The sequence below is a fragment of the Anguilla rostrata genome, chromosome 1, assembly GCF_018555375.3.
Source record: "Anguilla rostrata isolate EN2019 chromosome 1, ASM1855537v3, whole genome shotgun sequence".
In the NCBI taxonomy this organism is placed as follows: domain Eukaryota; kingdom Metazoa; phylum Chordata; class Actinopteri; order Anguilliformes; family Anguillidae; genus Anguilla; species Anguilla rostrata.
The window spans coordinates 70,880,324-70,893,152 of NC_057933.1; the positions used below are offsets into that span (position 1 = coordinate 70,880,324).

General features: G+C 44.8%; 1 protein-coding gene across 1 annotated transcript; it reads left to right on the top strand.

Moving 5' to 3' along the window:
- Window positions 1–1,504: 1,504 nt before the first annotated feature.
- cacng7b (calcium channel, voltage-dependent, gamma subunit 7b) lies at window positions 1,505–12,467 on the top strand. The gene is made up of 7 exons (XM_064311100.1): window positions 1,505–1,594; window positions 3,688–3,983; window positions 4,102–4,188; window positions 4,496–4,636; window positions 7,295–7,348; window positions 7,406–7,488; window positions 9,012–12,467. The coding sequence occupies exons 2-7, from the start codon at window positions 3,764–3,766 to the stop codon at window positions 9,486–9,488; spliced, it is 1,062 nt and encodes a 353-aa protein (XP_064167170.1). The 5' UTR covers window positions 1,505–1,594; window positions 3,688–3,763; the 3' UTR covers window positions 9,489–12,467.
- The last annotated feature ends 362 nt before the right edge of the window (window positions 12,468–12,829 follow it).

Here is a 12,829-nt window from a genome sequence, read left to right on the forward strand (position 1 = left end):
TTCTTTATTTTATGTGCACCATTGTCCATGCTAATTCTATGCTTGTCTCCCCCTTAGAAACGTGTCTCTCTGTGCTCTGTGACTATAGGCCAGAGTGTACAGTGTGCTATTGTTATCATTACAGAAAGTATAGGATCACAGAGCTAAATATAGACACAGGGAGGAGGGGGTGGAGACCCATGGGTTTGAAAGGATCGACGGGGGGATCGAGTGACAGTGAAGACTTCACCGTGAATGGCGCGATATTAAAGAAAAGCTTGTGACTGTTAGAGTAGCGTGATTAACGTCTCGCCTGCTCATATCAGTGACTTGTCTGATGTAATTCCCCTCCCTGTCTGTCCAGCCACCTTTTACTTCCTCCTCTCCGTCACCGTTCAGTCCCATCCTCTCTTACCTTGTCATATTAAATCCATATTAATTACAGTGCTTACTCTGCGAAACAATTAACTAATTGGCTAGCCGTGTTCAGTAGTATGTCTCATAGCTCAGCACATTGCTTAGTTCACTTTCCTACTTAAGTGAACACCACCTCTCTTGAATCCTGACCCTTTGTACAGTAAGTCTTCTCCCACATTTGAACATAGCTGAACAGATCTCATTCTTTATGTTCTACACTTTTCACCAAGACCATTTTCTTTTAAGTCCTGCAAAGACTCGGTCCAGAATGCTCGCAATGCTCTTGTACACTACACCGTAGCCGAATCCAGTGCACAGCCATTCAGTCAATACGACGGTGCCGTACACATGCACAAACACTCTGAGAAAGTGCTGTGTAGGCTCACAGGAAGGCAGAATAACCTGAGCAGAGTCTAGCAGAGACACAGTGCGCCTGGCTCTCATTCACAGTAGCGTGAAAATTAACAGGAGGCATTACATTGGACGTGTGACTCATTGGCTAGTAGTGACACTTTGTCACGCTGATTTTCAGCTCAAGTCTGTCAGTCACTCTCCTCTGATATCCTTATGTTGTGTTTTCATAATCATACACAGACATGCCATCACTCTCTCTGCAGCATATAGTTTTCTCAATGTCCCGTGTCTGGCTGGCTTGTACCCTGTTTTGTTTCCACTGGTTTTCTTGCCCACAGGTTTTTTTCTTAGCCCCTTTCCTCCATCTCATCATGTCCTGCATTTTTATGTGTTAGACTTGGTACTTTTTTGAACTAGTACTTGTATAACCCCCACGCCCCCAACACACACACACACACACACACACAAATACACAAAACACCAAAGCTACCTATATTTGGTAGTCATATCGGTGTTCTCCTCAATCAACATCTTTCCACTCCTCAGTGTCTTCCCTCCGGTTCTTGGACCCTATGTGCATTTTTCCTTCTCTTCATCTCCCTTTTCTGTCCTTGTTCTATAGAATAGCTCACTGGACCAATTCTCCGCAGTGCTGAGAGAAAAGCGAGTGAGATGGGGGGGGGGGGGGGGGGGGGGGGCGTGAGGGGGGGAAGCACATACGAGAGAGAGAAAGAGAGAGAGAGAGAGAGAGAGAGAGAGAGAGAGACTGCAAAATCCGCCAAACCTCGCTGGCGCGCGGATCCTACCTTCTGTCCACCATTCACCAGTCAGCTTTTTGGAAAGGGTGAGTGTGTATGCATGGTGTTTGTTTATGATTAATATGTACTGTAATTGCCGGCGTTCACATTAACAGTTATCAATGTTATATCAATAAGGATATCGTACACAATATTGATTAACACCTTATTCGGTAATGCCCGTCGTGTAGTTATTTTACGGTTAACAGTTGATTTTATCTGTAGAAGAGAAAGGTTGCTCTGTTGCAATCGCAGCGAGCTAGCTGACACACATAAATTGTATTAAATATGCATGTATCGATCTGTCAAACAGTCTCTCACCAACCATATGTAAAAGGAACGCACCGCTGTTTAGCCTAATAAATCGCCTTTAGGTCTGTTCTCTCTCCTCGCCTCCCGTCTCCAAGAGTCTGTGTGCGAGTCGACATGCGTCTGACATCGGGATAAATTCAGATAATGTTTCATTGATTTAATAATTAACGAACGATGTCGTTTGATTTAATCTAAACTGCATCGGTCAAATTTTCATTCGACTGCACTGGACGCATGTAGCTTGGTGTTGCAATGCATTACCCCAGTAGGCTATATGCGGAGACTATAAAAATCTAGAAGTCTTCAGCACTAGACTGTATGTATTTAGCATTTTGCTGCATCCCTTATTTTCAGAATGTATGCGTAGGCCTGTGTATCTTGTGTGTGAATGCGTGTGTGCCTGTGCGAGCGCGCTTGCATTGCGTACTGCAAGCGGTTCTCGTTTTGTGTCGGTCTGATTAAAAAAAAAAAAAAAAAAAAAAAAAATTGGTTCAATAGCAGTTTGAGTCAATGTATGTGGATTCTTGCTGCTAATATGTGTGTATAAGCGTTCCGTGTTTGATGGGGTGTTACAATATGTAATTGGTTGGTTTTTATACATGCTGTGCAGTTTATGAACAATTAGTGTGTGTGTGTGTGTGAGAGAGAGAGAGAGAGAGAGAGAGAGAGTGAGAGAGAGTACTCCTTTCCTTTTTTGGGCCAAGGTCTTTCCCAACATTACCCTATATCCATCTCCTTTTTTCTCTCTCCCTCTCACTTTTCCTTACTCTGTATCGGCACACAGGAGTTTCCCCTTCTTTTTTCATGCCTTTAAATATTGTTTTAAGGTGTATCAGGTTGCACGCCTGCTTGTCGCGAGCATATTTTGTCGTTTTTTTGATTTATCTATCCACTCTCACTGTTTGAGGCAGCTGCTTCTATCCTCTTTCCATATACCCTTTATTCCATTCCACCCGACAGTCTGATCAGTTATAGCAGCTGGACACATGGAGGACACATCTAGTGAACCTCGGCTCTCTCCTCTTAGCAGAGGGAATCCACTGTCTGCCCTTAAACGTGGAGGCAGATAAAGTCCACGCTGAAATGTCCAGTCAGTCTGGTCTGCGATGCATCACCCCAGCCTTCAGTCCCCAGCGTCTGCCCTCATTCTGGCTGTTTTTCTCCCCCTCGTTCCGTTGCTGTCTTTCAGCACTACGGCGGTGAACAGCTCCGAGTGCTGAACTGAGTCATTTGCCTTCCCCCCCCCCCACCTCCCTCTCCCCTTTTCTCCCTTTCTCCCTCTTGCTCTTTTCCTCTCTCTCTCTCTCTCTCTCTCTCTCTCACTCTCTCTTTTCCCCGTCCCATTCCCTGCCTTCTTGCATCCCTCGTGAAGCCTCCCACACAAAGCACCATTCAGCGTTCATTCTCCATTCATTGCACAATAATTGCATGTCCCGTGGGACGCTGCTGCCCCAGCACTTTGCAGGTGGTGTTCAGGCGCACGCTAGAATCGGTAGTTTATTTTATACATGCTCACCCCCTAAGCCCCCCCCCACCCCCCCACCCCCCACCCCCTTCCCTGCCATGCACAATTTCTGTTAAATTCTCAGACAGTTGCTCTTATAAGAACTCTGTTTGTCTCATAAGAAAATTCGGACCAAAAGCTAACGCTTGCTCAGGGTGATAAAGTGCCTCAGAGAACTCCGTTTTCTGTTTCAAGCCACGTCGTCGCATGCCACATATGAAAATATCCTGCACTGGTTCGCCGGTCAGATCCCTGACGAGCCTCTGCTTTTGTGGCCAATCACAACGCAAGGGTCATCTCAGTACAGCCTTTCCTTTTTGCCAGCGGGAAGAATCGCAGCGGCATTCGTGCACTGCTGGGTTCCGTCCACCAGGGGGCAGGTGAGTCTAGCGACAGGCTCATGACTCCTATCACTCCCGCCCAGATGAGCTCGTGCAGCAGCCGGGCCCTCACGCTGCTGTCCTCGGTTTTCGGGGCCTGCGGCCTGCTGCTGGTGGGCGTGGCCGTCTCCACCGATTACTGGCTCCTGATGGAGGAGGGCATCGTGCTGCAGCAGAACCAGAGCCTGGAGGTCAAGATGGCTCTGCACTCCGGCCTGTGGAGGGTCTGCTTCGTGGCCGGTACGTCTCTCATTTCACAGTTGTGCTCGATAATTCATTCATTGTAATTTGCCTTTGTAGAATTCATCGCCCTTTTAAACTCTTTCTCTCTCTCTCTCTCTTTCACCCTCTTTCTTAGGAACAGAGAAAGGGAGATGCGTGGCGTCAGAATATTTCACCGAACCAGAAATCGAGATTACGACAGAAAACACAGCAAACATTCTAAGTATGCTGCCTTCGCTGTGTGGCTTATGTACTGCATGCTCTTATTGCGCTCAGTGTTCTGTACTGTGCGTGATGTATATTGCTTGTGCACACTTAGAACTCAACAACCGGAATAATATTGCGTGCATCTCTTTGGCTTGCGTCACTTACCTTGGCTTTACCGCGGTCGACAATCTTTCAGCCACATTGGTGTTCATTCTCCATTTAAATATGCAGTACGGTGATGTACCTCTAGAGCACGGAAGGAGAGAAATGGAGTGAACATTTCCAATCACGTCTCACTCTGGACTTTTGTTTGTCCCCCCCAGAGATGGTGAGGACAGCCACACCCTTCCCCATGGTGTCCTTGCTCTTCGTTTTCACCGCCTTCGTCATCAGCAACATCGGCCACATCCGACCGCAGCGGACCATCCTGGCCTTCGTCTCGGGCATCTTCTTCATCTTGTCAGGTAACCATGGCGATTCAGTTTCACTCCTGGTACTATCAAACTGCAAACCGCTGGTGTACCACGTCTGCCAATACGCGGATACTTTGTGGACTTATCAGTCACTGGTGAAACTTTGGTGAAACAGATCTTATTGCTATAGTAAGAACACACAGTGTTGACATTTCGTATTTCCTGTGAAAGTCCTAGTCAGAACTATTTTACCACAGCTGCATATATGATTTTTTTATCACATATTTAAATGGTTAAATATTCCAATATTCCAAAATTGCACACCCTCATTTACCCTCATGTTGCTTTTTTAAAAAAAAATTTCTAACTGTTTCCATGTATGCAAATGTAATAAGTTCACCGCAAGTTGCATATTGCTCATACAGTTAATGTAGCTCTGGAGCTGTAGGCTGCAGTAATGGTGCACATCCCTGTTAAAAGGGAGAATGCTGAACCATAGACTAGCTGTAAAAAGGCTATTCATGCTGCATTGCTTCTTGGTCCAGCCAAAGACCCCATGTTGTTACAGTATTTACGTTTTTTAACACAGTACAATAGTACAAAGCAGTATGCAGAATACTGCAGAATACTGCAGAAATATACTGGTCCAATGTATTGTTGACCGCTGGTTAGGAAAATTTCTCTGTTCAAACTTGAACCTACGTATTTATGGCATGATTATTGTGGATAACTACGTTCTTTGTTGCATCCGTAGTGGACGTCTGTAGTGTGGTGTCTTCAGTCTAACACAAGCAAGTAATTTTTAAAAACATTATACACAAACATTGTACGTCAGAGGTACCATTTTATATAACTGGAAAAATACATTTTTATGCACATGTAGAGCAGAGCTGCAAGTAGATTTGCAAAAATATGTTTTTGTTTGGTCTTTGTATTCACCTAACATAATTAAACGGGGAGACCCAGAACATGAAAAGATTCTGTTTGGTGAATAAGTCTTAGCCCAACCCTGCTAACTTTCCCCAAAATGAGACTGTACGACACAGGGGCTATTAAGCTACACTTTGTCTTGCTGTGCTTCTCCCTGCATATATCTCTAGGGATAATGGGGCTGGTCTTCCCCACAAAACAAGTTGTAAACGCATCGGTGGCTCTAATGGAAGCATTTTATCACGTTGTCAGACAGAGGAGGCCGCGTAGCCTACTTCTGCTGATTTTTGGTAATCCGAGGGTTTCCTCCTGTGCTCGCGCCATTTTGACCTAGAACTGTTTGTTCCCCATTACTCCCCCAAATGAATTTACTGAAACTCTGAGCTGAGACCGAAGAAAAGTGGTGCTGTGTGGTTCTCATCTCGGGCATACACCCCCCCCCCCCCGCCCCCCACTCCCCCCAGCAACCGGCAGAGAGGAATGCATCACAAATACAATCAAGGGTTGAAATATTACCAGGTGCTCTATTCTTAAATGTCAAGATGATATACAGCAACTTGTATTAAATATTTAAAAATAACAGCCCTGTGTTACCACTGGAATTCTCCCGATTTGTATTATTTTGTTCTTTAGAATAAGGAATCCATGGAAATATATGAGAGGGCAAGGGTGCAGCATCTTTAAAGGGACCATTTCAGCATGGGAGACTTTGTACTTTCTGCGTCATTTAAATTCTTTTTTTTTTTTTAAGTTAGAATTGTAATTACGAAGTGGCTGGTAATATGTAGGTGGGAAGAAAAAGATAAAATTAGTTTTCTGACTAATTGTTATTCTTGTTGTGGTGGTGGCGTTATTATCATTAGATTAAGTGCACTTAGACTTCTGATTTTTAAGTTTTTTTTTTCCAGTTTAGATTTTTGTAATATGTTAGCTTAAAGTTTTAATAGTTGTCTCTTTCAGATGTACAGTACTTGCGCATTTTCCAGAAATAGAGAGATTTACAGAAACAGACGAGCCGTATGACTCACGGTAAAACGAGGCTAATATAGCCACAGAACAACAACTGGGAATAACGATTTAATGAGACATCGTCGTGCTTCTGAAAACACACCAGCCCTTCGCAGCGGCCCCGGTTTACGTGGCGTCCCGGAGTGGGGGCTGTTCAGCGCGGCGTTCGGGAGTGGGAGGGGTTAATATTGCAGAGCGCGCTGCAGCTTGGCTGGCGTGTGAGTAAAAAAGCACAGAGAGGGGGAACTCTCCCTCTGGGGAGCAGGGGATGGTTTTAGCTCTCGCGCGCCCGCCTTATTCATTCCGTTTGCCCGTGTCTGCCTCCGGGGCGCCGGGCGGCGCGCACGCTTAGCGGGTCTCGCTTGTGTTATTTATGCGGTGCCGCGCTTCTGCGGGGGAAATTTCAGCATTCCACCTGGCACTCGAACCCCCAGCCCTCGAGTCACGTGATCGGGTTTCCGTGGTTCCTCTGGATTACCCCTCCTCGTCCTCCTCCTCCTCCTCCACCTCCTCCTCCTCCTCCTCCCTCCCCACCTCCTCTCCTCCCCCTCCTGCTCCTCCTTCTCCTCCTCTCCTCTCCTCTTTAGTGTCGCTTTGTAACTCGCTGTCAGCCTCGCTGGGCCTCGCCATCTGGTGGGGTCGGCGGCTCGGCGCGGGTTGCCCGCTGCCCCTGCCATGTTCAGCGACCGTAAAACGCTGCACCCTCCACCCCCCCACCCCCACCCCCACGTGGTCTTCAGCCCGGCCTTGTGCTACTGCTCCCCCATGCAGGGCTGAGCCTGGTGGTGGGGCTGGTGCTCTACATCTCCACCCCCTTGCTCAGGTGTGCTGCCCACAGGGCTGAGCCGGTGCTGTGCTCACATCTCCAGCATCACGCGTGAGACCGCCGCGAGCCCGAGCAGTTCTTCCACTACCACTACGGCTGGTCCTTCGCCTTCGCCGCCAGCTCCTTCCTGCTGAAGGAGGTCAGCGTCGCCGCCGCCGCCATTCTGGCCCCACTCTGGCCCACCATCAGTATTCATCGCGTGCTTCAATAACACGCCGTTTCGAAGCGAAAGCGCTTCTGATCCATTATTAAAATCACATCGCTGTACGTTACGCTGATACCACTGCAGGCCCGGTGATGTTCTGTGGTAGGGATCGCTAACTCGATTCCTGGAGAGACGAAGGGCCTGCTGGTTATCTGCCGTTTGAGTGCTCGGGCGCTCAGTTGAAGTCACTGATTGGATAAAGAGTCCACACACACCTTTTTTCGAGGCTTACATTGCTGCAGGTTAAAAGAAAACTATAAAAGACACTGTAGTCCTCCAGAAACTGATTTTGAGATCCTTGTTCCACTGTAGGACAGCTTATCTAGGATGTAGGTTAAATTAATTACAGTGAAGCTAACCTTAATTAATAGAATTCAAATGATTAATTCGTTCTTTGTATTTCTACTACAAAGATCATTTTCAATTCAAATCTGGAAGGAGGAATTCCAGGGCACAGATGTTTGTTCCTCTCTTTTGATGTAGTCCTAGCTGGCAGGTATGCTTTGGTCTGTACTGTCTGCTCAGGTCAAACAGAACTTTCTCACACTGTTTTTGCAGATTTCTTTTGGCTGCTACTGTCTGTTGTTAGTGCTTATCTCAATGCAAGCAGATTTCTTTGCTTGTTACTGTGTAAGATAATTAGGTAGAGCATACTTTGAAATAATCATGGCCTTATTTTGATGCTTTGTTTAAAATAAACTCCACATTTTCCCTGACCACAACTCTGAGGACTTCTGGGGCCAGTTAAGTTCAACACTGACCTTCCAATAAACTTCTGAGTCATTGCTCTGATTAGATTAGAAAGATAATAGGTTTGATTTTAGACTGAAATGTTTGCTGCACCTACCTCAATTATTATGTGCAGCCTTCTTCTAATTGGAAAGATGACCCCAAAGAGAAATGCACAAAATCACTTACAGTACATATTAGTGAATAAGGTTCATAGTATCCTTATTTTTAGCATTTGTCTAATGGACTGTTGTTTCTTGATCAGCCCACAAGACATTTTAACCTGCTAGAGGGAGGACCCAGCTAACACATTCAGTTTCACAAAGAAGCGAATTAAAACAAGATAGAAACATGTAAAAACTAAAGGAAGGAACCTGTGGTGTCCTTAAAAAATTGTATCCCTATACAGTATAAGCCATGAGCTCATTCACGTCCATGAGCTCCCGGCTCACCATGAGTATAAATCTGTGGTCAAAGTGTTTTTGAAAAATGTTAATATGACGCTGTAGAGTGAAAGCAGACTGGGCTCTCGGTAACAGTGGTGTGTTCTAGCTTGACCTTCGCAGGTTCTGTGATTGCCCTCACCTCTCTCACACACTGCCAGCAAGCCTTCACGTTTATGTCCAGTGCAGGCTGACTGTGAAGCTCAAGCTGTGTTGTGCTAACCTTAACGGACACCCCTCCCCCCTCCTCCCCCCCCTGCCCCCCCCTCTCCTCCTGTCCTTCAGGGAGCCGGGGTGATGTCGGTTTACCTCTTCATGAAGCGTTACGCTGAAGAGGAGATGTACCGGCCTCATCCCGCTCTTTATCGCCCCCGGCTGTCCGAGTGCAGCGACTACAGCGGGCAGTTCCTGCACCCGGAGTCCTGGCCCCCCCCGCAGAGGGGCCGCAGCGCCTCCGAGGTCTCCAGCGACATCTCCATCCAGCTGAACCAGACGCCTCCGCCCCCGCCCAAAAGCAACCCCCAGCAGAGCCTCCCCCCCGGGGTGATGGGGGCCTCCTCGGGCTCCTCGTCTGGCATCAGTTACCAGCTGCCCCCTCCCTCCTCTTACCCCCACACCCACACCCTGCACTCCGCCCACACCCTCTCCCACGCCGCGGCCTCCATGAGCAATCCCCAGTCCCTGCCCCTCGCCATGCCCCCCTCCGCCGTGCCCCCGCCCCGCTACCACACGCACCTCCGGATGAGCGCCTCGCCCTGCTAGAAGAAAAGGAGTGAAGGAGGAGGGGAGGCGTGCCATGGATGAAGTGCAATACATTTTTTTCCCCACAGACACATGCATTTACACAGAGACAGAGGGGAGAGGGATTTGGGGGGGGGGTCTTAAGCAAGGCAGAGGTTGAAGGGGAGAAGGACAGAGATTGATAACCGATAGAGAGTAGAAGATGATGACATGCAACTCCACTAAATGTACGCTGCATACAGTGTTTGGGGCTGGAGGGCCTAGTGTAACATGCTACAACAGCAAAAAAAAAGACAGTGGAGAAACTGAAAGGAAATCAGAAAGGCAAACTAGTGAAAAGAAGTGGGGGAGGGGGAGAGAGGTAGAGAGCAATGAAGACAGTTACAGAAATATAAAGGGCAGTGGTGGTGGGAGTAGCTTTACATGACACATGAAATGCAAAACACACACACCATTTTACACAAAAAAAATGAATATGCATATAGACATATGCATATATGGTATGCAAACCGACTATAGTTATTACCTTTATTGTTAATATTATGAATTTAATCATTTCTTCCCTGAACTCTGAAAAATATCTTACTTCCACTTTCACTCTTTCTCTGATGAGAATTATTATTATTATTATTGTTATTATTATTATTATTATTGACTGTGATTTCTTGAATAGAAAATACTGACATTGGGAAAAGTGACAGGTATGCTGCAAGTTAGTTTCAAGATAATGTTCCTTGATGCCAAATTTCCCAATAATTTTGAGTAAAAGTTCATATTTCCACAAGCTATGCGGATCCAGCACTGTGTTACATGTTTACATTAGAGTGTAACTTTTTTGCTAGCATAAAACATGTTAATCGAAATAGAATGTTACCATGTTTCCCTCATTGTAATGATAATAATAATAATAATAATAATAATAATAATAATAATGATTATACCAGCATCCTTCAGAACGAAGAGCAAATTAAAAATGGAATGAAAGTTGAAAGTAAGAAAAAGAGGCAGAAAGATTTTTTTTTAAATGAATGCATACAGTGTACACTAATTCTATCTCTAGTTTAATGAAAAAATATTTTGAAAAACATAAAGAGAATACAATTACATTTAATAAAGTAAAGAATTTCTAACGTAAATGAATCTGCATATAGTTAAAAATGTTGTACATAATAAGTTCATGTAAATAGGTACTAAAGTACTAATGGCACAGGCAGAAGGATATACTGACTGACTGGTACATCAACTTGAATTAAAAGGTCATATTACTGTGCAGTCTCTCTGAAATACATGTGTGCAATATGTTGTGTTCTGAGGCAATAATGGCATATCTCCCATGCACGTGCAACAGAAACCACGACAATACACTCCAATAAACACAGATATAGTAGAACAGTAGTCATAGTGTAGCCCTGTCCAGTAAAGACACTCAAGTGGTTGTTAAAATCTTTACAGCACAGTACACACACACACACCTGTACAACTGCCAATGTACATTGCATTCTCATACAGTGCAGTACAGGCAATCACAGTACTTCACTGTATCTTTAGACATTGGATCAGATCAGCAGCATGTAGTACTTTCTAACATGATCATCAGGATTACCTATCACTTCACCTTTATTGCACAACATTTTTTTTACCAACATACAGAGTGATGTGGTTTGACCTATGCTGTGTTTCAGCGTGTGTACATGTATGACCTTTGAACCATAACTTCTTTACTGACTGATAGATCAAAGATAAATGGCCTGGCCAGAAGTTCATATTTTGATGAGGTCCAAATGCAGTGACTGTGTTCATGTTCACCACAGCAGGAACATTACTTCCAACGTACCCCACTAGCGCCCTCTGGTGGAGTGAGTCCCACTCTGCTTGTGTTTCTCCAGTGGCTGTGTTGGGCCTCAAGCAGTTTGGCGCCATTGCAGTAATCACATACAAGGGCAGAGAGTGGAACCGAATGGCTCAGATATGCAAAAGAGGAGGTTTAGCTTTGCTTTCTGAGTCAGGGAGAGTGAAATTCTGCAAGTTAAAATGGTGTCTTCAAAGGCGCTAGTGGAAACCTGAATACTGAATTCCAGCAATTTCAAAGATTCAGCTAAAAGGAAAATATTTTAACTTTGAAATAATTAAAATTATGTTACAACCCAATGCTGCAACTATGTTCATTGTTTAATTGCATTATGATATCAATCTGTATATATACTGTACATATAAATATGTATAAATATTATATAGGTTCATTATTTTATTTCATTATCCACCAGAAGACTGTAATAATATAGTAGTATTAGAATGTATAATCAGAGACACAGACTGATTCCTGCTGGAAGGGAAATACCTAGTGTTATGATTATCAATACAAAATGGTTGCACGTGTGAATGTGTGTGTTTGTGTGTGCATGTGTGTGTATGCAAAGGTTTGGAAGAAACCATTTTTGTAATCAATCCATTTCAATTGGCACTGTAAATGGTAATCCAATCTGGTCATTATCACAGTGCATATGATTTACAGACGTGACAGTGACTGGAATGTGGGCAAAGATGATGGCGTTTAGGGTAAACTGAATTCATTCTCCTCTCCTTTTATCTTCAATTTATCTTATTTGTCACCAACTTTATTCTTTTCTTTCTCCTCACATTATCCAGGTTTTTTTCCAATTCCTTTTCAGTTGTGCTTCTGTTCGTCATTACCTTGGCCCTCATCCAACTCCTTCCATCTTCTGTTCTCCCCAGTTCTTTTGGTCTCTTCTCTGTCTCCCTCTCAGTGAGCATCAGAATAAAACTGTGCCTATCTCAATGTTCTGTTATTATTTGTTATTTTCATCCGCACATGTTTTTTGCCCAACAGTGCACTGATACGCCAGAGGGATTGCTAGAACCTACAGTACATACATTTATTCTGATTAATGTGACTATGGTCAACAGTGGTACCTATACTTGAGGACTGTGATGACAGCTGTCTTCAGATACTCAATAAAACTGGGGAGGGGAGGAACACTGTTCTGTCTACTTACCGGTCTTTGTGTCTTGTTAATTCAATACCCTTATGTCTTTTTGAATTTGCATATGAAGTGAGGATGGTAATCGAGATGGTATGACCACCAGTCAGATACAACCACACGTGACCTCTGAATCGCGTCGATTTGGTTCGTATCAGCTCATTGCCAAGCGCAGTGAAGGAGGTCCTGGGTTATACTGGTAATTGAGTTGGCTCATAGCAAGCTGAATTTTTACGCTGTCTTTTTTTTTTCTGTGTACAGCAGACGTGCTGAACTGAATGAATAATTTTCGTCACCCCTCTGCAGTGCAGCACTGCGTTAAGCCAGACCGTCACTGTGTTAAAGCAAAACACAGTCTGGTCA

Coding starts and splice junctions, on each gene's coding strand:
- cacng7b (XM_064311100.1), top strand. CDS start 3,764: ATGACTCCTATCACTCCCGCCCAGATGAGCTCGTGCAGCAGCCGGGCC. Junction 4,189..4,495: donor AAACACAGCAAACATTCTAA/GTATGCTGCCTT, acceptor TGTCCCCCCCAG/AGATGGTGAGGACAGCCACA. Junction 4,637..7,294: donor CATCTTCTTCATCTTGTCAG/GTAACCATGGCG, acceptor TCCCCCATGCAG/GGCTGAGCCTGGTGGTGGGG.